Genomic DNA, 25151 nt, shown 5'->3' with positions numbered 1-25151 from the left:
AAATCCTATTAGGCAATGCAGAAAGTAATTAAGGATTTGGATCATCTGACAAATAATTGTAAAGATAATTTTAAAAATTAATTTTGTTTTTACTCTATTACATTTGAATTGATGACAGAACATCGGTGTAGAGGCTAACAAGATTAGGTATTATTAAGTAAATGTGGGTTCCTGATTCTGGTGAACATGGGAGCAAAGTTCCTTAAAGGTGTGGTTGTCCAAGGGAAACTCACCTTCCTGGAGGGCTCCTTCAATTGTAAAATGGGGGCTAATAATAGTATTTATTGCATAGAAATGTTTTAAGATGAATTCACCTAAAATGCTTAGAATAATGCTGAACACAGTAAGCATTTAATATACAGTAGCTACTATTAATATATTTAGTACTACTATCTTTTTTTCTTTACTTTTTTTTATGCCATCTCTTCAGCAAGGTTGGGCATTAGTTCAGTACACCTCGCAAAAGCTTGGCTTTTTAGCAGAGCGAGATTTTGAACTATAGAAATGCAGAATTGATAGGGCTGTAGTAGGTTAACTATTTGGCAAGGGATAAAATGTGTTGACTTTTATGCACCCCCGTGGCACAGAATGGTGCCTTCCTCTAATGGCCTCCCCCCAAGACAAATGGTAGTATATTCCATACGGCTGCTGGAAAAGGTAGTGCAGAAGCTGACCGCGCGGAGGGCTGTCTCTTCTCCCGGAAGCAATTGTTCTCTAGCGCCGGAAATAGTTGCTGTTTCAAGGGAGGTGGGATTGGGCGGGTCAGGTCGCAGCGGCTGACGACGGAGGAGGAGTCGGGTCCGCTGCCGGGTGGAGGACCAAGGCGAGTGTCCTTATCCTAGCGATTGGGGCTTGGGCCTGTGAGCCAGTTGGAGTCGTAGCGGCGGAAACGATTGGGCCGAACGGAGGAAGACATGTTGCTCTTTGTGGAGGTGAGTTGGTGATCTCGCCCTGCTTTCAGGAGAGCAGAAGTGTGGAGGCGCCGGCCGGTCCCATCGCCATGTGACTTGCCAGGCCGTACACGCCGCGGAACCGGAGGATAGGCTGACACAGCACCTGGGCCGTGCGGGCCTGTTTGCGCTGCGTTCTCACAGCAGTTTAGGAAGCTGTGGGAGGTGAGGGCCGAAGTGGGGGAAGACTGAGGGTGGGGAATTGAGGCTTTATCTGGTGTGGGGCGAGGATCAGAGGAAAGAGAAAGTGTCCCATATGGACCTCCAAAAGGAGGCGAACTGGTGGGGGTGGGGGTGGGGGTGGCGAGGGGCGGAGTCTGTCCGAGAAAAGGGTAATCAGGTGGGCGCGTTCTTGAGGGTGTAGCGAGGCCTCGCGGGGCTGTCTGGGAGGGAGGCGAGCAACATGTGGGGCTGCGGAAGGAGGAAGGTGAAATTTGGTGCAAATGTTTTGAAAAGAAAATTGAAAGCCTTTTTTAAAGCTACCTCCACCAGATTTTGTTCGGTCCCCGTCTCTAGTTCTCTGGAACGTTCTGTGGGTGGAAAGCGAGTTACTGTGAACGAAAAACCAATAAGGTTTGTAGCCTTGAAAGGCACCGCTTTGACCTTTTGTAAAAGTTGCTCAGGTAGTGGCAGCGTGATGAAGGGTTGGTTTTATGATCCAATAAAGGCTTTTTACACGGAAAATTCCAAGAATGAGAGAAACATAGTCCGGGAATAATCGTTTTTCGTATTAATTGAGCAGTAGAAATACTTTTATTACCTTAACGAACATCTGCCGTTGGCCTGTTTTAGTTTTAAAGGTAGACAAATACGAAGTTGAATTTCTTTTATTTCTGTCTTTCTCTTGTGTGCAGTGAGCATCCATCAGCTGACTGCCTAGCTAATGCTTTGAGTAGATTCCAGATCATATTGTACTTGCATTGTGAAAATGTCAAACCAGCAAAGCTGCAACTTCGCAACTTGGCACTTGTTAACTGTGCCCTTAAAAAGAATCTTTTCAATGAGGGAAGGAATTTACAGGTTGTAGCATGGATTAGGGGAGCCGAGGCCAGTCTATGGATTTGAGGAGGGACAGGACCTCTTTTTCTAAAATATTCCGGCATAAAGTAAATAAATACTTAAAAATTTTTTTTAAACCAACGATGTGTTGTTGATAAATATGAGGTCTTTAAATTAGGTTTAAAAAGGACACGGTACCTTAAGAGTATGTTCAGTCTCCATCATTAAACATTCATTGGAACATTCCGAGCAAACTGAACAGATTTAAAATTACTGAACCCAACCCTGTTTACTGTTTTTTATCCTCGTTGTTTTCCTTCGGCCCAATAAGAAATGAGATATGATTTAAGGCAGTGTCAGTTTATTTTATGAATGTTATGCCGTGCAAATAAATGCTACAGGTTTTAAGTATGTGTTTTGCCGGGCAAAACAAAGACTGTGAAGTTTGATTGTATCAGCACGAATTCCAAAATAAACTTTTGAATTCCGAATTGATTCCTTTGGCTTTGTTAAAATCTGAACTTTAATGATAATCCCCATTTTTTGAGTATTTAAGCTAGACCCTTTCCTGTCTGTAAAACAACATTGCAACGTTTAACAGAGAGGTTAAGTAACTTCCCCAAAATTCATACAGCTAGTAAAGTAGTGGAACTGGGATTCAGACCCAGGTTATTCTAATAGCCAAATTATGGATAGACTTTTAGCAGTTCAGGCCTTTCTAACTTCCCAGTAAAATAAATTCTACTTCTTTCACTACACTGTTATATAAAGTTACTATCTCCATTAATCATCTTATTTGTGATTCACTATGTTGTTTTTGATGTTAATACTAAGTTAAGAGGGATCTTTAAATTTTTCTCATAAGTGTTATTGAAAAATGAACAATGCCACTAAATATTGAGGGCTGAGTATATGGCATTAAAATCAGTCAAAATAATGCCCGAGTCTTTTGGCATTTTACTAATATTTGATCCTTATAACCTCATGAAGTAGGAATTATTCTAAATGAGGAAACTGAAGCTCAGAAGTGAAATGTCTAAGGTCACGCAGATGTAAATAATGTGGGGACAAAAGTCTGAAATCTGGCTTGTAAAACACGTCTCTGGCTCTAAACTTATTTTTCAACTTTTTCTCAAGGCAGGGGTTCTTAATGTGGGTCCCTGGATAGATTTCAGGAAGTTGGTGAACATGGTTGAGGAAAAAAATTTACATGTTTATTTTCACTAGCCTCTAATTGAAATCTAGTATTTCTTTAATTTTCAATATAGGCAACAAAGTGTCTGTGCCTTTGTCACCAAGAGAAACCACAGATATTTTTATATAATATTACAGTTATTGGTGATACCACCTGAAATACTGTTTATGCTCATGATTCTATGTTAATATATATAAATATGTTATTTTAATGCATTAGTGAAGAAGCATGTTTATTACTAGATTAGAAATTGACATGTTATTTTGATAATTATATTTCAATATAATTGGTTTACTTTGTGATTTTATGTATTTTATATATTTAAACATGTTGTTCTGTACATTTTTCCTCCATTTATTGGACTACGAGAGATCCGTGGCACAAAAAAGGTTAAGAAACTTACTAAACCAAGTTAACTTGTGGATCATCTTTGCTAGAGTTTCTGTATCTGGAATCCATGAGTCCTCTGCAATTGTTCTCAAAATCTTTTACTTATGTATATTTTTCTGAAGAGACTAACATAACTAGTTTATAACTGGAATTAATGGGATAGATAATGGTAATGGTAACAGCAATAGTAATGTAATAATATTGGTATACACATGTACTTAGAAAGTGCTTTTGCATATATATATTATATATATATATATATATATGTATGTATATATATATATACACACATACCCACAGAAGCCTCACAATCTCTTGGGCAAGTTTCATTATTTTTAAAATGGGAATAATAATGGTACCTATCTCAAAGAGATTGTGCACTTACCAAGCACATGTGAATGTTGAGGCTGGAAATAGAACTCTAAGCCACCTAGGTGTACTGCAGTAGAAATCTGCAGGTAGGCAAGGAATCCTATTTTACAAAATACTTAGATGTAATTTTTTTAAGTATGATCTTATAGACAAGGACTATATTGACTTCAGTATATTATTTTTTTCTTGCCTGTGTTCTGAAGGAGACACAAATAAATGTCTGACTCTGTGGAAAGAAGTAAAAAAAAGTTTGGATAATTCACAAAGTTGTCAAACATGCCCCAGCTTAAATTCCTTCACAACAAATTCAGTGATTTTTGAAACAGTATTGTGCTGTAGTAGGCTGCTAGTGAATTATTTAAGTTTTTGAGCACCAAAGGGACAGTTTGCAACTTTTTCATGTTTTTTTGCTGTTGTCATTTTGTTCATTTTTCAGACTCTTTTCCTCCTCTGATATTTTTTGCCAGTTATGCTCTAGTTGCTTGGCAGTGTTTTAATGACTACTAAAATTGGGTTTCTGTGTCTGTTTGAATTTTTCCTTGAAAGTGAATACTTCTAACCACTCATTTGGGTACACAGTGACTTTGTGTACCTTCAGATGCTTTGATAACTTTTACATAATTTTAAAATAATTTTGTCTGACTTCTAAAGTTTTCTACTCTTTTAGATGGTAACATTTTAAATTCTAGGTTAGTCTTAGACACTGAAATAAGTGTGGGATATTTGGCTAAATTTTTCATTAATTTTATGTTACAGTGTTACAGAAAGTATTATACCATTCACTCTAAGTATAGTACTCAGATAATTTATTCCTGTTAGTTTGAATAATCATGTATTTCTAAGGAGTGTTAGATAATTAGATATCACTGACTGAAAATTAAAAAAAAATAATTTGAAGGAAGAAAATTCATTAAATGAATTGTGAAGTGATTGCCAAGAAGAGTTAATGAGTAAGTGAAATGCAGAGCAACTTTTGAACAATTTGATATTAGAAAATTAATTAGCGCTGATGCCAAATTTAAAAATGAATAAAAACATTGCCAGATAGTGGATATAATGGACAGAAAATGAAGTAAGAATTGTTTTAAAAGTGTGTAAAAAGTGGAATAAAATTCTCAGAAGTGAACATACAGATGTAAAAGTACCCCTTTGGTGCTTCAAATTATTAGTGTGTGAAAAATCAGTAACTAGAAATATTGATATTCACCTGTTTTGTATGTGGGTTTGGTTGGGTTATCTGCCAGCCCCATATTAGCCTCCAGCTAATGGAAATGATAACATTTCAAATCCATTATTTTGGCATTCTGCCTTGAAAGTTAAAAAAAGATTTTGACCCTACAGTTAGAAATGGGGTCTGGGTCTGTTACTCCAGGGGGATGAAAGAAGGAGGAAGTTAAGAACTTTTCACTGTTCCAGCTATCATTGTGAAATTATAAAAAAGATTGCTATTCTCTGTGAATATCCATAAGTGAAAATGTCAAATGACCCTTGGGCTCTGATAGTTTTAATAGCATTTTGATTTATGTTTTGCGTATTTTCCTTAAGCTTTGTTTTTTTTTAAAGTTTAATATTCAAGGCAGGTGTCCAATCTTCTTGAAAATATTGTAAATGTTTTTTATTATGCACTATGACTTTTGATAAGAATTTTGGAATACTGGGTTCAGATGTTTACTGTATGACCTCTGAGGCAAGAGACTTCTCTGATCAAGTTCCTATCCATAATTTGAGAATAATAATTTTTTCTGACAGTTAAATTGTGTTTGTGGTGTTTATGCCTTGAGTACTTTCTAAGAGAGGGCTTGACATACACTATCATTTAATGCTCTAACTGTATTTTGATGCAAATTGGCTTGTATATAATAGTCACTAAGTAGTTGCTTGCCAAAAAATAAATGTCTTTCTATAATAAATATTTCTGGAAATGTTATTGAAATTATATGATACTAATAGTAATTGCAAAAATTACTGCAAAATAGCACTAATATAAGAGATGTATAAATTCTTGAATTCTAATGCTAAGTTATTACTAATTTCTTGTGATTTTGAGCAAATCAAACAAGTTAATTACCTTACTTGAAATTTTTTTTATAGTTTCAGAGTATATTTTTTATTGGGCAAATAGAAGATTGCCATATGTGAAAATACACAAGAGTCAAAGGAATACAAATAATAAAATGCAAATAAGCCCTTTACATTTGCTTGTTTGAAAAATAATTTTTCTAATGTAAAAGTGTAAGTAAATGTAAGAAAAAGCAACTATTTTAAATATCACATACTCATGGTTCCTCTCTTCACTGTTCCCTTGTCAGACCACTTGAACCAACCTTTGGTTCAGAAAATATCTGTACTTATAAATGACTGGCTGTAAACCATAGACAAAAGAGTATTTTAGATGAATATTACTAGGGGTAGTAATACTCATAGTATTACTCCTAGTATCCCTAGGAGTAATTTATGCAGGCATAAAGGCAAACTCCAGAATGAGGAATTAAGTCCTGTTGGGTTCGTATATTATTGAGGTAAATGAAAAGGAGTTTCCTTGTTAAGGTAGAAAAGTCGGAAATACTTCAGGGTTTGTGTACGACATAGTTGGCCAGTTGGCCAGTATTTCACACTTCCAGACACTGCAAATTGTATAACAAGTAAGGAACCATATCTCCCTTTTTGCCCTGTATTCTCAACAGTTTACACTTTTTTTCTGGGACAGATTGTCTCAGCCCATTTCATTCTCAAAAATGTCCTTGTTTGTATAAATTTTAAATTTTCAGGAGGGATCAGGGATTTACTATGAATTGGCAGTTTATTTTTTGTATTTTGGCCATATTAAAGCAACAGAGAGTATATCAGTTGGTACTAAAATATTTGTTATTGACTTGGATATGGAAATGTAAATTTATAGGGCAAAAAGTTTCAGTTGCACAAGGTAAGGGAAATAGGATTATTCTAGTCTTTTGAGTTGGGGGAAGGAAAACAAAAGGAAGACAGTGTGTAACAATGACAGTATAAATTTGTATACAAGATATACAAGACTGCATAAAAGAGTGGTTAAGAGCATGGTCTTACATTTTGGGATATAAATCCTGTCTTTCCCTTCAGTTCTAGAAGACCGCCTTTTCTTCCTCAGTGGAAGAATCCTGATTCTTGCTTGACATCTTAGAGAGCTTGGAGGAAATGACCTAGGATGGTCTAGTTACCTCTCTGTTCAAAGTGTCCCTGACCAGCAGCAAGCTCCTTTTACACAGGGGCTTGATAGAATGCAGACCCTCTGGCCCTATCTCTGGACTACTGAATCAGAATCTGCATTTTATCAAGATTCCTAGGTGATTCATATGCATATTAAAGTTTGAAAAACCCTGATCTAGCATACATTCATCCACTAATTGATTCAAATTTTATTGTAATGTTGGCCTCCTATATGCTAGAGAGAGCAGTAAGCCATAGACAAGGTCACTGCCATTGTGCAGCTTGTAGACACAACAGAAGGTGAATTTTATTGCATAAGCTACTGTGAATATTGCTTTTTTTTTTTTTAAACTGAAAATTAGATGTACTTTGGTTCTAAGATAGAAATCATTGCAGATCTTGACTTATGCCCTGGCGACGCAAGTTCTTATCTGGTGGCTATTTTCTGTGTCTGTTTCTTCATTAACCACTCTAGACAAAACTGGAGCTAGGGACCATTTGACTTGGGGAGGAGATTTATAATATATATATCTTACATGTAGCATATAACTCATCTTAAAGTTTTCTCTAAGGCAGCTGTAGTGTAGTGGCTAAGGAGTATGGACTCCAGACTTCCTAGGTTCAGATCCTAGTTCTTTCTTTTTTTTTTTTTTTTTTTTTTTTTTTTTTAATCATCATTTTATTGAGATTTATTCACATACCATGCAGTCATACAAAACAAATTGTACTTTCGATTGTTTACAGTACCATTACATAGTTGTACATTCATCACCTAAATCAATCCCTGACACCTTCATTAGCACATGCACAAAAATAACAAGAATAATAATTAGAGTGAAAAAGAGCAATTGAAGTAAAAAAGAACACTAGGTACCTTTGTCTGTTTGTTTGCTTCCCCTACTTTTCTACACATCCATCCATAAACTAGACAAAGTGGAGTTTGGTCCTTATGGCATTCCCAATCCCACTGTCACCCCTCATAAGCTACATTTTTATACAACTGTCTTCGAGATTCATGGGTTCTGGGTTGTAGTTTAATAGTTTCAGGTATCCACCACCAGCTACCCCCATTCTTTAGAACCTAAAAAAGGTTGTCTAAAGTGTGCGTAAGAGTGCCCACCAGAGTGATCTCTCGGCTCGTTTTGGAATCTCTGTGCCACTGAAGCTTATTTCATTTCCTTTCACATCCCCCTTTTGGTCAAGAAGATGTTCTCCATCCCACGATGCCGGGTCTACATTCCTCCCCGGGAGTCATATTCCACGTTGCCAGGGAGATTCACTTCCCTGGGTGTCTGATCCCACGTAGGGGGGAGGGCAGTGATTTCACCTTTCAAGTTGGCTTAGCCAGAGAGAGAGGGCCACATCTGAGCAACAAAGAGGCATTCAGGAGGAGACTCTTAGGCACAAATACAGGGAGGCCTAGCCTCTCCTTTGCAGCAACCGTCTTCCCAAGGGTAAAACTTATGGTAGAGGGCTCAACCCATCAAACCACCAGTCCCCTATGTCTGTGGTCATGTTAGCAACCATGGAGGTGGGGTAGGCGAATACCCCTGCATTCTCCACAGGCTCCTCAAGGGGGCACTACATCTTTTTTTTTTTTTTTTTCCTTGTTTGTCTTTTTTCTTTTTTTTAACTTTCCCTTCTTTTTTCAAATCAACTGTATGAAAAAAAAGTTAAAAAGAAAACAAACATACAATAAAAGAACATTTCAAAGAGACCATAGCAAGGGAGTAAGAAAAAGACAACTAACCTAAGATAACTGCTTAACTTCCAACATGTTCCTACTTTACCCCAAGAAAGTTACATAATATAGCAACATTTCAGTGAACTTGTTCCTACTACATCCATCAGAAATTAACAGACCATAGTCATTTCTGGGCATCCCCAGAACGTTAAATAGCTTATCTGTTCTTCTTGGATTATTGTTCCCCCTTCCTTAATTGCTCTCTACTGCTAGTTCCCCTACATTCTACATTATAAACCATTTGTTTTACATTTTTCAAAGTTCACATTAGTGGTAGCATATAATATTTCTCTTTTTGTGCCTGGCTTATTTCGCTCAGCATTATGTCTTCAAGGTTCATCCATGTTGTCATATGTTTCACCAGATCGTTCCTTCTTACTGCCGCGTAGTATTCCATCGTGTGTATATACCACATTTTATTTATCCACTCATCTGTTGAAGGACATTTGGGTTGTTTCCATCTCTTGGCAATTGTGAATAATGCTGCTATGAACATTGGCGTGCAGATATCTGTTCGTGTCACTGCTTTCCGATCTTCCGGGTATATACCGAGAAGTGCAATCGCTGGATCGAATGGTAGCTCTATATCTAGTTTTCTAAGGAACTGCCAGACTGACTTCCAGAGTGGCTGAACCATTATACAGTCCCACCAACAATGAATAAGAGTTCCAATTTCTCCACATCCCCTCCAGCATTTGTAGTTTCCTGTTTGTTTAATGGCAGCCATTCTAACCGGTGTTAGATGGTATCTCATTGTGGTCTTAATTTGCATCTCTCTAATAGCTAGTGAAGCTGAACATTTTTTCATGTGTTTCTTGGCCATTTGTATTTCCTCTTCAGAGAACTGTCTTTTCATATCTTTTGCCCATTTTATAATTGGGCTGTCTGTACTATTGTCATTGAGTTGTAGGATTTCTTTGTATATGCAAGATATCAGTCTTTTGTCAGATACATGGTTTCCAAAAATTTTTTCCCATTGAGTTGGCTGCCTCTTTACCTTTTTGAGAAATTCCTTTGAGGTGCAGAAACTTCTAAGCTTGAGGAGTTCCCATTTATCTATTTTCTCTTTTGTTGCTTGTGCTTTGGGTGTAAAGTCTAGGAAGTGGCCTCCTAATACAAGGTCTTGAAGATGTTTTCCTACATTATCTTCTAGGAGTTTTATGGTACTTTCTTTTATATTGAGATCTTTGGTCCATTTTGAGTTAATTTTTGTGTAGGGGGTGAGGTAGGGGTCCTCTTTCATTCTTTTGGATATGGATATCCAACTCTCCCAGCCCCATTTGTTGAAAAGACCATTATGGCTCAGTTCGGTGACTTTGGGGGCCTTATCAAAGATCAGTCGGCCATAGATCTGAGGGTCTATCTCTGAATTCTCAATTCGATTCCATTGATCTATATGTCTATCTTTGTGCCAGTACCATGCTGTTTTGGCAACTGTGGCTTTATAATAAGCTTCAAAGTCAGGGAGTGTAAGTCCTCCCACTTCGTTTTTCTTTTTTAGAGTGTCTTTAGCAATTCGAGGCATCTTCCCTTTCCGAATAAATTTGATAACTAGCTTTTCCAAGTCTGCAAAGTAGGTTGTTGGAATTTTGATTGGGATTGCATTGAATCTGTAGATGAGTTTGGGTAGAATTGACATCTTAATGACATTTAGCCTTCCTATCCATGAACATGGAATATTTTTCCATCTTTTAAGGTCCCCTTCTATTTCTTTTAGTAGAGTTATGTAGTTTTCTTTGTATAGGTCTTTTACATCTTTGGTTAAGTTGATTCCTAGGTACTTGATTTTTTTAGTTGCTATTGAAAATGGTATCTGTTTCTTGAGTGTCTCTTCAGTTTGTTCATTTCTAGCATATAGAAACATTACTGACTTATGTGCATTAATCTTGTATCCCGCTACTTTGCTAAATTTGTTTATTAGCTCTAGTAGGTGTATCGTTGATTTCTCAGGGTTTTCTAGATATAAGATCATATCATCTGCAAACAATGACAGTTTTACTTCTTCTTTTCCAATTTGGATGCCTTTTATTTCTTTGTCTTGCCGGATTGCCCTGGCTAGCACTTCCAGCACAATGTTGAATAACAGTGGTGACAGCGGGCATCCTTGTCTTGTTCCTGATCTTAGAGGGAAGGCTTTCAGTCTCTCACCATTGAGTACTATGCTGGCTGTGGGTTTTTCATATATGCTCTTTATCATGTTGAGGAAGTTTCCTTCAATTCCTACCTTTTGAAGTGTTTTTATCAAAAAGGGATGTTGGATTTTGTCAAATGCTTTTTCAGCATCTATTGAGATGATCAATTGATTTTTCCCTTTTGAGTTTTTAATGTGTTGTAATACATTGATTGTTTTTCTTATGTTGAACCATCCTTGCATGCCTGGAATGAACCCCACTTGGTCATGGTGTATGATTTTTTTAATGTGTCTTTGGATTCGATTTGCAAGTATTTTGTTGAGGATTTTTGCATCTATATTCATTAGGGAGATTGGCCGGTAGTTTTCCTTTTTTGTAGCATCTTTGCCTGGTTTTGGTATTAGATTGATGTTAGCTTCATAAAATGAGTTAGGTAGTGTTCCATTTTTTTCAATGTTTTGAAAGAGTTTGAGTAAGATTGGTGTCAGTTCTTTCTGGAAAGTTTGGTAGAATTCCCCTGTGAAGCCATCTGGCCCTGGGCATTTATTTGTGGGAAGATTTTTGATGACTGATTGGATCTCTTTGCTTGTGATGGGTTGGTTGAGGTCTTCTATTTCTTCTCTGGTCAGTCTAGGTTGTTCATATGTTTCCAGGAAATTGTCCATTTCTTCTACATTATCCAGTTTGTTGCCATACAGTTGTTCATAATATCCTCTTATAATTTTTTTAATTTCTTCAGGATCTGCAGTTATGTCACCTTTTTCATTCATTATTTTGTTTATATGGGTCTTCTCTCTTTTTGATTTTGTCAGTCTAGCTAGGGGCTTGTCAATCTTGTTGATCTTCTCAAAGAACCAACTTTTGGTGATATTTATCCTCTCTATTGTTTTTTTGTTCTCTATGTCATTTATTTCTGCTTTAATCCTTGTTATTTCTTTTCTTGTACTTGGTTTAGGATTGGTTTGCTGTTCATTTTCTAGCTTCTTCAGTTGATCCATTAGTTCTTTGATTTTGGCTCTTTCTTCCTTTTTAATATATGCGTTTAGTGCTATAAATTTCCCCCTTAGTACTGCTTTTGCTGCATCCCATAGGTTTTGGTATGTTGTGTTCTCATTTTCATTCGTCTCTATATATTTAGCAATTTCTCTTGCTATTTCTTCTTTAACCCACTGATTGTTTAGGAGTGTGTTGTTTAACCTCCAGGTATTTGTGAATTTTCTAAGTCTCTGATGGTTATTGACTTCTAATTGTATTCCATTGTGGTCAGAGAATGTGCTTTGAATAATTTCAATCTTTTTAAATTTATTGAGGCTTGTTTTATGTCCCAGCATATGATCTATTCTGGAGAAAGTTCCATGAGCACTAGAAAAGTATGTGTATCCTGGTGATTTGGGATGTAATGTCCTGTAGATGTCTGTTAAATCTAATTCATTTATCAGATTGTTTAGGTTTTCAATTTCCTTATTGGTCTTCTGTCTGGTTGATCTATCTATAGGAGAGAGTGATGTGTTGAAGTCTCCCACAATTATTGTGGAAACATCAATTGCTTCCTTTAGTTTTGCCAATGTTTCTCTCATGTATTTTGTGGCACCTTGATTGGGTGCATAGACATTTACGATTGTTATTTCTTCTTGCTGAATTGCCCCTTTTATTAGTATGTAGTGGCCTTCTTTGTCTCTCAAAACATCCCTGCATTTGAAGTCTATTTTATCTGAGATTAATATTGCTACACCTGCTTTCTTTTGGCTGTAGCTTGCATGAAATATTTTTTTCCATCCTTTCACTTTCAGTTTCTTTGTGTCCCTGTGTCTAAGATGAGTCTCTTGTATGCAACATATTGATGGTTCATTTTTTTTGATCCATTCTGCGAATCTATATCTTTTAATTGGGGAGTTTAATCCATTTACATTCAACGTTAAAACCGTGAAGGCATTTCTTGAATCGGCCATCTTATCCTTTGGATTATGTTTGCCATATTTTTCCCTCTCTCTATTAATATCCTTTATTGTACCCATACCGAATCTCTTTAGTACTGAACCTTTCTCCAAGTCTCTCTGTCCTGTCTTTGTTTCTCTGTCTGTAGGGCTCCCTTTAGTATCTCCAGTAGGGCAGGTCTCTTGTTAGCAAATTCTCTCAGCATTTCTTTGTCTGTGAAAAATTTAAGCTCTCCCTCAAATTTGAAGGAGAGCTTTGCTGGATAAAGTATTCTTGGCTGGAAATTCCTCTCACTCAGAATTTTAAATATATCGTGCCACTGCCTTCTCGCCTCCATGGTGGCTGCTGAGTAGTCACTACTTAGTCTTATGCTGTTTCCTTTGTATGTGGTGAATTGCTTTTCTCTTGCTGCTTTCAGAACTTGCTCCTTCTCTTCTGTGTTTGACAGTGTGATCAGTATATGTCTCGGAGTGGGTTTTTTTGGATTTATTCTATTTGGAGTTCGCTGAGCATTTATGATTTGTGTATTTATGTTGTTTAGAAGATTTGGGAAGTTTTCCCCAACAATTTCTTTGAATACTCTTCCTAGACCTTTACCCTTTTCTTCCCCTTCTGGGACACCAATGAGTCTTATATTCGGACGTTTCATATTATCTATCATATCCCTGAGGTCCATTTCGATTTTTTCAATTTTTTTCCCTATTCTTTCTTTTATGCTTTCATTTTCCATTCTGTCATCTTCCAGGTCACTGATTCGTTGTTCAACTTCCTCTAGTCTTGTACTATGAGTGTCCAGAATATTTTTAATTTGGTGAACAGTTTCTTTAATTTCCATAAGATCATCCATTTTTTTATTTAGTCTTGCAATGTCTTCTTTATGCTCTTCTAGGGTCTTCTTGATTTCCTTCATATCCCGTCCTATGGTCTCATTGTTCATCTTTAGTTCTTTGAGTAGCTGCTCTAGGTGTGTCTCTTCTGGTCTTTTGATTTGGGTGCTTGGGCTTGGGTTATCCATATCGTCTGGTTTTTTCATATGCTTTATAATTTTCTGTTGTTTTTGGCCTCGTGGCATTTGCTGAACTTGATAGGGTTCTTTTAGCGTTTGTAGACCAGTTGAAGTCCTTATCTCTAATTTATCAGATCTACAGCTTCGTGGAGTACACTTTCTCTAACTAACCAGCAGGTGGCGTCCACGAGCCACCTGTTCTCCACAAGCCAGATCTCCCCTGCTTAGCCTTTTTGGTGAGTGGGGGAGTGAGTCTTGTGGGGCCCAATTGGTGTACCAAGCTTGCGTGTGTAGTTGGTGTTGCCTGCCCTGTATGTGGGGCGTGTTTCTGGGTAGTCAGGGAGGGGGGGTGGCCCTAACAATCAAATCTCCCTGATGATCCTAGAGTTTTAAAGCTACTGCAATAGTCTAATCCTTCAGTTCAGTCCTGCCACAGTTTGTCTCTGCCACTGACCCACAAGTCTTTGGTATTGGCGTATGGCTCCTGAGACTTGCAAGTGGGCCCCTCTTCCAGGCTGTGCACCCCGGGTCCTCTGTTGAGGGATGACTGTGCTATGTCACAGGTGAGTGCCGTCCCCCCAGGGCAGTTCTGGGCTGCTGGGCTGTGTTGGGAGGCTCCCAGTCTGCTCAAATGATGGCTGAATGGGGCTCTGTTAATTCACACTGCTCCCCCTTCCCAGCTCTGGGACATTCAGCTGAGGTTGCAGGGAAGGCTAATGCCCACGCCCAGTTTTGTGGTGTGTGCCTGTTATTTGAAGCACTTCCGTCACACTGGGTTGTCTGGGGCAGCTCTGGGCTATGGGGCTGGCGATGGGCAGGAGTGTTTCCTGTCCACCAGGATGGTGGCTGTGAGCGGACACCCCCCTTTTCTTGGGAAGTTGTGTTGTTTAGTGAATTTTCTCAGCCACTGGATTATTGCCTTTTGTCTCAGAGCTCTCTTAGTTCTGCTCTTGACTTGACGTGCCCAAATTTCAATTCTTTGAAGCTTTCTGTATTGAGCTTCTTAGAGTAATTGTTTTAGAAAAGCAAAAAGGATTTAAAAAAAAAAATAAATAAAAAAATAAAAAAAAACGGCCCTCCTCAGAGATCTAATGGGTTATTGAAATGCTAATAGACAAAGCAACCAGGGCCATTAAGGAAAGGTGCACAGGGCAGAGAGATCAGCCTTGCTTCGGGATTTGCATATGCGCCTCAAGGCCTGATCTCAGCCCTTCCCCTTTCTGTGTTCACCAGAACTCCAAAAATCCTCTGCTTTTATTTTGGAGTTTTTCGTGTTGTTTTTTTTCTATGCCTGTCTCCTCTCTGCTGGGCTGGCTGCTCTCAGAGTCTCTGGTGTCTGGTCTCAGTCTATAGATTTCGCTGATCTCAGCAGTTCCACGTTTTCATGAGTGTTGTATGAAGTATGCCCAAAGACAGATTGCTCTGTGGTGTCCAGTCCACGCAGTTCCTGGCTTTTTACCTACTTTCAAACAGAAGATTCTTCCTGATGGCTGCCCAACGGGAAAGTCAAGTCAGCGTTCAGGTTTGAAGCCGTTTTCGTAGTGTAGTCCTTATCACGTTTGCCTCATATGCTTAAGGTCTCCGGTCCGAATCTCGGTGGAAACAGATTCCTCAACCTGATTGTTTATATTTATGTAACAACAAAGCAGGCTCAAGTCAGCTCTCCCTTCTGGGCCTTCATTCTTCCTGGCTCTGAGAATTCCTGAGGGAGCCGCGCCGCGGGGACTCCCTTCGGAACTGGAATTCTAAAACAGGAGAAGATTCTTCTTGATAGCTAACGGTTAGCAAGGTAAAGTCAGCGTTCTGGACAGAGAGCCCTAGTTCTTTCTTATTAGCTACATGAATTTGGGCAGGCTGCTTTCATCAGGTAAAGTAACTTTTCCCCTTATCTTTTAAAATATGGGTGATAATAGGACTTAATTTAGTTTGTATTGAAGATGAATTAAGTGTCTCATAAATGTCAGTTATTCTTTGTCAGAATAGATGAAGAATTCCTACTTTACTTTTTGTTTTTACTTCCCATAAAATACCTTTAAACATCTAGTTACCATGCTGGAAGAGGTGTGTCATGGTTGTTGTTTTTAAATCTGGAGATGTAAAAAGTAAACCTAGATTATCAGCCATGGGCAGGTACATTTAATCAATTTATATGCTTTATTTCTGTTTTTTTTTTGGCATTTATGGGGTTAAGTGGCATGGGATTTCTGTTTTTGATAGTAACTAGGTAAGTAAAACACAAGATTATGGGATTATGAACAAAGAAATGGTTTCACCATCTTTATGCTGGACTTGTTTCTAACTCTTGGTTCTGTTACCTTAACACTGCTGTCTGTTATGACAGGTAGATACTATTTTCCTAGGAAATTGTTCCCCTTTTTTCCTTTCATTTTCTGTCCCATCTCAGATAGGAATTGGCATAAAATGGGCAAAAGATTTGATCGTTCTGAAATAATCAGGACTGCTTTTGGCTTATTAATTAGGGAAAGACATATTGCTTAGAAATAAGGGTGGTGATTGATAATGTCAATTTTGTGAACTGGCAGTTTGGGTATTTGTAGTTAAGACTGTATGCTAGCACTATATGCTGTATGATGACAGGTAGTTTGAGCATGCACCAGGACTGTGTAGATACTTTAATAGTTGGTTTAATCACCTGTGTAACCTCAAAGGGCTTCTAATTCTGCAATGGAAGAGATAAGGATTGTGATAGAGATCATTACTAAATTTTGGTCAAAAGATGAATCAGACTTTGCTATCTAGAATTTAAATGGAAAAACTATACTTTGTTAGACTTGTCAGATTCATTATTGTATTGTCATTTTAAAGACCATTTGTCCTGAAAAAAAATGCCAGCTTTTTTGCTGGACATTTTTGGTGTCCAGTTTTTCTTTATCTTGAATAATTGTTGTGTATAAAGCCCTTATGCTAAAATTCATTGCAGTAGGTCAAGAGTGAACATTTAAAAGTAGGTATCAATACTGAAGATTGCTTTTCAAAAGGTTATACTGGTTCCTCAGGAAGCTAAGAATAGAATTCCCATATTATCTAGCAATCATGTTACTAGGTATGTACTCAGGAGAACTGAAAGCAGGGACATGAATGGATGTTTGCACACCGATGTATAAGGCAGCATTCTTCATAATTGCCAGTGGATGGAGGTGGTCCAAGGGTCCACTGGGGTGTATACGTACTATGAAATATTGTGTGGCTGCAGAAGGAATGAAGTTGTGAGGCATGCAAACAATGTGAATGAACTTTGAGGATATTATGTTGATTGAAATAAGCCAGAAACAAAAGGACAGATATTTTATGGTCTGACTAATGTGAACTAACTAGAATGAGTAAACTCTGAGAGTTAAAGTTGTAAACATAGGTTATCAGGAGATAAAAAGAGGGCAGAGACTGGGCAGTCAATAATTAAGGAGTACAGAATGTTCAGTAAGTTTGATTGAAAAGGTTCAGAAATGGATAGCACATGCTGTGTGATGGTAGCACAATACTGTAAGTGTAACTAACAAAGCTTTGTATGAATATAGTTGAAAGAGAAAGGCTAGAGTCAGGTATGTCACCAGAAGGAAAGCGAGAGGATAAAAACTGGGCCTGTGTACCTTAGTGAAACCTAAGTAGACAATGATGGTGGTTAATTGTATAAATATAAGAAAACTAGAACAAACGTACATCACTACTACAAGTTGTTAATAATAGGGTGTATATGGGAAAAAATACAATTAATGTAAACTAAGGTCTGTAGTTAACAATAACATTGTAATATTCTTGCATTAATGGTAACAAAGGAACTATACCAAAGCTAAATGTCAGTAATAGGGAGATATAACCGCTATGGGATTTTTATTTCCTTGGAAGAAATTAGAATGTTCTCATATTTACTGTAATGGTACATGCATTACTATGTGATTATATCAAGATCCATTTATTGTACACTTAGGATGGATTGTATGATGTGTGAATAAAACTGTTAAAAAATAATAGGGGAGAATAAGGGGTATGGGATATTTTGGGTTTTCTTTTTTCTTTTTTTTTTGGAGTAATGAAAATGATCTAAAATTGTGGTGATGAATGCACAACTATGTGATGATACTGGGAGCCATTGATTGAATATTTTGGATGGATTATATGGTGTGTAAATTATCTCTATAAAATTGCATTTTAAAAAAGTTATAACAGTTTTTACTAGTGCTCAATTTATTGCATCTTTGTCAGCATCAGGCATTCTTATTTTTAAAAATTCACTATATTGGTTAAAATGAAATAATTGATTTATTTTTCATTTCTTCAGTGACTTGTGAGATTGAACATTTTTTTCCCAAATTCATTAGCTTTTTGTGTATTTGTGCTGTGCATTGTCTTTTTACTTCTTTGTGCCTTTCTTATTCAATTCCTGAGCTTTTTTCTTAAAGACGGTAGTCCTTTATGTCACTTGCCAAGAATAATTTTCCCAGTTGATATGTCCTCTTTCAGTTTGTCTTATGTATTTTGTTTTATATTTTCTGATTGTAAAAGTAATAGGTACTTGTAGGAAAATACAGAAAAGCTCAAAAATGAAAACTAAAATACTACTTATTGCTCAGAGGTAATTAGTGATAATATTGATTTATATTCAGCAGTTTATTGCGAACATTTTCCATGTCTCCTACAATGCTTTTTTCCCCATTTTTAAAAACTTTCTATGTTGAATAATTATAAAGTCGCAAGAAGTTGCAAAAAAGTACAGGAATGTCCCATGTACTCAGTTTCCTCCAGTGGTCACACCTTGCTAACTACAGTACACTAAAAACCAGGAAATTGACATTGATTCAGATTTCAGCATATTCGGATTTCACGAATTTTATGTAAAATATTTTTTTTTGAAAGGAAGAAAACAAAGGTATTTATTGCAGTTGTGTCTCATCTTCCTAATTTTGAGATTTGAGAACATCAAGAAATTTAAGAACATCAAGAAAATGCATTTACCCCGAGTCCTGTCATTAACTTTCTTATATTTGCTTTTAGAATTTTTTTAATTAAATTCAGTTTTACTGAAATATATTCACATACCATACAATCATCCATGCTGTATAATCAATTGTTCACAGTGCCATCATATAGTTATGCATTCATCATCCCAGTCTATTTTTGAACATTTTCCTTACACCAGAAAGAATCAGAATCAGAATTAAAAAAAAAAGTAAAAAAGAGCACCCAAACCATCCCCCCCATCCCACCCTATTTTTCATTTAGTTTTTTTGTCCCCATTTTTCTACACATCCATCCATACACTGGATAAAGGGAGTGCGATCCCCAAGGTTTTCACAATCACAGTGTGATCCCTTGTAAGCTACATTGTTATACAATCGTCTTCAAGAGTCCAGGCTACTGGGTTGGAGTTTGATAGTTTCGGGTATTTCTTCTATCTATTCCAATACATTAAAACCTAAAAAGTGTTATCTATATAGTGCATAAGAATGTCTACCAGAGTGACCTCCCAACTCCACTTGAAATCTGTCAGCCACTGAAACTTTATTTCGTTTCATTTTGCATCCCTCTTTCGGTCAAGATGTTCTCAATCCCACCGTACCGGGTCCAGATTCATCCCCAGCAGTCATATCCTGCATTGTTCGGGAGATTTACACCCCTGGGAGTCAGGTCCCATGTAGCGGGGAGGGCAGCGAGTTCACCTGCCGAGTTGGCTTAGCTAGAGAGAGAGGGCCACATCTGAGCAGCGAAGTACTCAGGGGGAGACTCTAGGCACTGTTATAAGTAGGTTTAGCCTCTCCTTTGCAATAACAAGCTTCATAAGGGCAAGTCTCATGATAGAGGGCTCAGCATACCAAACCGTCAGCCCTCAGTGTTTATGAGAACATCTGCAACAATCCAGGTAAGGAAGTCCAACACTTCTGCATTTTCCCCCAGCTTGTCAGGGGTCCCTGCATATATATTTTCATTCTCCACCCAAATTACTCTGGAATGTGTCACTGTTTCAGTCTAACCTATACAAACCTACCATATCTTACTTCCTATTCAAAGTTCCATGTAATTGTGGTGTTTGAACAAACTGACTGTAGAAGTTATACTGTTTAGAAAATATAGATCCTGCACCAAATGAACATCTCTTCCCTTGGTCTCACATGGAAGTTGAAGTTTTAACAGACAGTTTCAGCCTTTACCCTTTGGCCCGATTTGCCCTAGTCTTAACCAGATCCGCTTCATTCATATCTCTGATTGAAGTCTGGGCTCTTTTTCAGCTTCTTTTTGTTTTGTTTTGTTTTAACAGTTGCTGTGTGTGCTAAATACTGACATTTGTATCTGCCAGGCTCTAACTCTGAGTTTCAGGTGGCACACAGATACCCAGTGTTTCAGAGACCAATCAGGTTATATACAAAGGGATCGGCATCTCACAGTTTGGAGATAGCCATTACAATTCAGGAATAGATTTGACTGCTGTAAAAGCTCACAATCTAGGGACCATTACGATAACCATTCCCCTGTTAGACTGTACTCTCAGATTGAATTCTGAGTTTACACATTGTAGTTAGTCCATATTGGTGAGGCATTATAGTGTTTGCCTTTGTTTCTGGCATACTTCACTCAAAATGCTGTGTACAGGATCCATTCATCTCATTGAATGTCTCACAGCTGCACTCCTTCTCGTAGTTGCTCAGTATTCCATTGTATGCGTACACCACTGTTCACCATTCTTTTCCTCAGTCAGTGTAACCTTAGGCCACCCCCACCCATTGTAAATCATGAATACTGCCTCCATAAACACCAGTATGCAATTGTCCATTCATGTCTCTGCTCTCAGATCTTCCGAGTACATACCCCATAATGAGGTTGCAGGACTTTATGGCCCCCACATACTTAGTTTCTTGTGGAACTGCCACACTGACCTCCAGAAAAGGGTACGCCATTCTGCCTCCTCATCAACAGTAGATAAGTACATCCCTCTCTGTGTTTTCTCCAGCACTTTTACCCCTATTTATATTTTTTCCTACTATTTTATAGAGATATATTCAGATGCCATACATTTAGCCACAGAGTACAGTCAGTTGTTCACGGTATCATCATAAAGTTGTACATTTATCACCACAGCCAGCAATTGAACATATTGATTACTACAAAAAAAGATTTTTTTTTTTTTTTTAGTGAATGATAAAAAAGAATAGAAAAATAAAATGTCATAAATACAATACAATAGTAAGGACAGAAAACACCATTTCCAAGAGTCCCATATTCCTCCCTTATATCCCCCTTTAATACACATAGCTTTGGTATATTGCCATTGTTACGTTTAATGGAAGCATATTACAATGTTACTGTTGACCGTAGACTCCAGTTTGCTTTGATTGTGTTTTTTTCCCAAATACCATCCCTTTTTCAACACTGCATGGTTGACATTGATTTGTTCTCCCACATGTAAAAACATTTTTATATTTGTACATTTAGTAACAGTCATTGGCTACTCCAGTTTTTGCCAAGTTATACAGTCCCAGTCTTTATCATCTGTCTTTACCTCTGATATCATACATTCCCCTATCCCACCTCTTTCAGCTTACTTACAGATATCTTTGTTCAGTGTACTTATAATATTGTGCTGCCGTCACACAGTATTATGCTATCTATTTCTGGATCTATACAGTCAATCCTGCTGAACATTCTGTAGTCCTTCAGCATCAAATGCCTGATCTCTACCCTCTTTCTGTCTCCTGGTAGCCTGTGTTATCAGCTTTTAACTCTAAAAGTTTGCTCATTAATGTTCATATTAGTGAGACCATAAGTATTTGTCCATTTGTTCTGGCTAACTTCACTCAATATAATGTTGTCAAGGTTTATCCACATTATTATATGTCCCATGTCTTTGTTTTTTCTTACAGCTGCGTAATATTACATCATGTGTATATACCACAGTTTGTTTATCCACTTGTCCACTGATGGACATTTGGGGCTGTTTCCATCTCTTAGCAGTTGTGAATAATGCCACAATAAATATTGGTTTACAGAAGTCCATTTGTGTCTTAACTTTCTGCTCCTCTGAGTATATACCTAGCAGTGGAATAGCTGGGTCATATGGCAAATCTATACTTAGCTTCCTGAGGAACCTCCACACTGTCTTCCAGAGTGGTAGCACCATTCTCCATTCCTACCCACAATGAATAAGTGTGCCTCTTTCTCCACATCCTCTCCAGCACTTGTAATTTTCTGTTTTTTTTTTTGGATAATGGCCATTCTGGTAGGTGCGAGATGATATCTTCTTGTGGTTTTCATTTGCATTTCCCTAATAGCCAGTGAAGTTGAGCATTTTTTCATGTTTTTGAGCCATTTGTATTTCTTCTTCAGAAAAGTGTCTCTGCATGTCTTTTGCCCATTTTTAAATTGGATTGTTTGTCTTTCTGTTGTTGAGTTGTAGGATCCTTTATATATTCGGGATATTAAGCCCTTATCTGATACGTGGTTTCCAAATATCTCCCATTGCATAGGCTGCCTTTTTACTTTTCTGATAAAGTCCTTTGATGTACAAAAGTGTTTAATTTTGAGGAGATCCCATTTGTCTATTTGTTCTTTGGTTGCTTGTGCTTTGGGTGTGAGGTCTAGGAAACCACCTTCTATCACAATATCTTTAAGATATTGCCCTGTATTTTCTTCCAAAAGTCTTATGGTCTTAGTGCTAACATTTAGGTCTTTGAACCATTTCGACTTAGTTTGTGTATAGGGTGTGAGATAGGAGCCCTCTTTCATTCTTTTGGAAATGGATATCCAGTTCTCCAAACACCATTTATTGAAGAGGCTGCTCTGTTGCAGTTGCTTTGGCTTGACTGCCTTATCAAAGATCAATTGTCCGTAGATGCGAGGGTCTATTTCTGGACACCCAATTAGATTCCATTGGTCGGTATATCTGTTCTTATGCCAGTACCATGCTGTTTTGACCACTGTAGCTTTGTAATAATGTTTCCAAGTCAGGTAGTTTGAGACCTCCCACTTCATTCCTTTCTCAAGATATTTTTGGCTATTTTGGGCACCTTGCCCTTCCAAATACATTTGGTTATAGGTTTTTCTATTTCTGCAAAGTAAGTTGTTGGGATTTTAATGGTGTTGAATCTATAAATCAGTTTAGGTAGAGTTGACATCTTTATTATATTTAGACTTCCAGTCCATGAATATGGTATGTTCTTCCATTTCTTTAGGTCTTGTTCAATTTCTTTTAGCAGTTTCTTGTAGTTCTTGTTGTATAGGTCTTTTGTGGCCTTCTTTAGGTTTATTCCTAAATATTTGATTACTTTGGTTGCTGTTGTAAATGGAATTTTTTTAAAAATTTCTCCCTCTTGTTGCACATTACTCGTGTATAAGAACACTACAGATTTTTGTGTGTTGATCTTGTAGCCTGCCACTTTGCTGTATTCATTTATTAGCTCTAATAAGCTTTGCTGTAGATGTTTCTGGATTTTCTACATACAGAATCACATCATCTGCAAAGAGTGAAAGTTTTGCTTCTTCCTTTCCAATTTTGATGCCTTTTGTTTCTTTTTCTTGCCTAATTGCTCTAGCTAGAACTTCCAGCCCAGTGTTGAATAACAAGGGTGACAGTGGGCATCCCTGTCTTGTTCCTGATCTTACAGGGGAAGCTTTCAGTCTGTCCCCATTGAGTACAATGTTAGCTGTGGGTTTTTTTGAATATTGCCTTTGTCATACTGAGAAAATTCCCTTCTATTCCTATCCTTTGAAGTGTTTTCATCAAGGAAGGATTTTGAATTTTGTCAGATGCCTTTTCTGCATTGATCGAGATGATCATGTGGTTCTTCTGCTTTGTTTTATTGATATGGTGTATTACATTAATTGATTTTCTTGTGTTGAACCAGCTTTGCATACCTGGAATAAACCGCACTTGGTTGTGGTATATAGTTTTTTTTTCCCTCAGTCCACCACCCTGTGCCTTTTAATAAGGGATTTTAATTCACTGACATTTAAGGTACTAATTGAGAAGAAAGGATTTACTTCTGCCATTTAGCTGTTTGTTTTCTGTTTGTCTTTTAAGTTTTCTGTTCATCAAATACTCCATTACTTCCTTTTTTGGTATTTAGTTGCTTTTTTGTAGTGTACAATTTTGATTCCTTTCATCTTGCCTTTTCTCTGTATTTTTAAGTTATTTTCTTAATGGTTATCTTTGCAACTGCATTAACATCTTAAATTAAGAACTTTGTTTGACTAGTTCCAACCTATTTCAGTAGTATACAAACTGTCTACTCCCTTATATCTCCTTTCCTCCTCCTTTATATTGTTATTGTCTTGGGTTACATCTTTTTTCCTTATTTTTTTAAAGTGGCCAATGGCAGTTTAATATTGTAGAAAAAGACAGTACATAGGAAAAAGAAAACTACAGAAATTCAGTATGGAAAAAATCTTAGAATCTTTAGAGTTAAAAGAGATCTATTTGCAAATGGTTTCTTTTGTCATTTAAATATGAATTTCTGTTCTGACTTGCTGACCATCTTCCTACTTGGTGCTGCTGCTTTTTTCTTTTTCTTTTTTTTAATTAGAGAAGTTGTAGGTTTATAGAACAATCATGCATAAGCTACAGAATTCTCATGTACCACCTTATTTTTAACACCTTGCATTGATGTGGTACAATTGTTAAAATTGATAAAAGCACAGTTTTACAGTTTTCCTATTAACTATACTCCATGGCTCGACTTAGGGTTCATGGTTTGTTTAATAGGTTACGTCTTTATACAATGTATGTTTGTTAACATAAATTTAAAATTTTATTTTTATTTTACACATTGGCTTGTTAAGTATAATGAGAGGGGGAAGCAGTTACAAAACAAAAGTACAATAATACAGGATTTTATGTTTACTAATACTCACCTTTAACAATGTTCTTTATTTCTTCTTATGGCTTTGAGTTGTCTAGTGCCCTTTTAATCATCCTGAAGGACTCCTTTTAGCATTTCTTGTATGGAAGAGTTCATTCTTCTGGTAATGAACACTTTCAGCTTTTGTTCATTTGTAAATATCTTAATTTCTTCAATTTTGTAAGATAATTTTGCCAGATATAAAATTCTTGGTTGAAAATTTTTTTCTTTAAGGTCTTTAAATAGGCTATCCCACCATTGCCTCCAGGGTTTCTACTGAGAAATTGCTGTTAAACTTATTGGATCCCTTGTACGTAACGAGTCAGTTCTCTCTTGCTGCTTTGAATTTTGGATCCCTTGTACGTAACAAGTCAATTCCCTCTTGCTGCTTTGAATTTTGA

At 37.1% G+C, this 25151-nt stretch overlaps 1 protein-coding gene across 6 annotated transcripts in view; it reads left to right on the top strand.

Annotated features, from left to right (window-relative positions):
• Window positions 1-778: 778 nt before the first annotated feature.
• LARP4 (La ribonucleoprotein 4) overlaps window positions 779-25151 on the top strand; it is a 128051-nt gene continuing 103678 nt past the window's right edge. For 5 of the 6 annotated variants that reach the window (XM_037845876.1, XM_037845880.1, XM_037845878.1 and 2 more), the window contains exon 1: window positions 780-932. In XM_037845876.1, coding sequence (XP_037701804.1) covers window positions 915-932 — 18 coding nt within the window. In that variant the 5' untranslated portion in view covers window positions 780-914. Of the gene's footprint in view, window positions 933-25151 lie in introns of all 6 variants that reach the window. The other variant, XM_037845879.1, reaches the window with a different exon arrangement.

Source organism: Choloepus didactylus, chromosome 8, assembly GCF_015220235.1.
Source record: "Choloepus didactylus isolate mChoDid1 chromosome 8, mChoDid1.pri, whole genome shotgun sequence".
NCBI lineage: Eukaryota > Metazoa > Chordata > Mammalia > Pilosa > Megalonychidae > Choloepus > Choloepus didactylus.
Note: the sequence above shows the minus strand (reverse complement) of the source record. Positions and strands in the feature narration are given on the sequence as shown.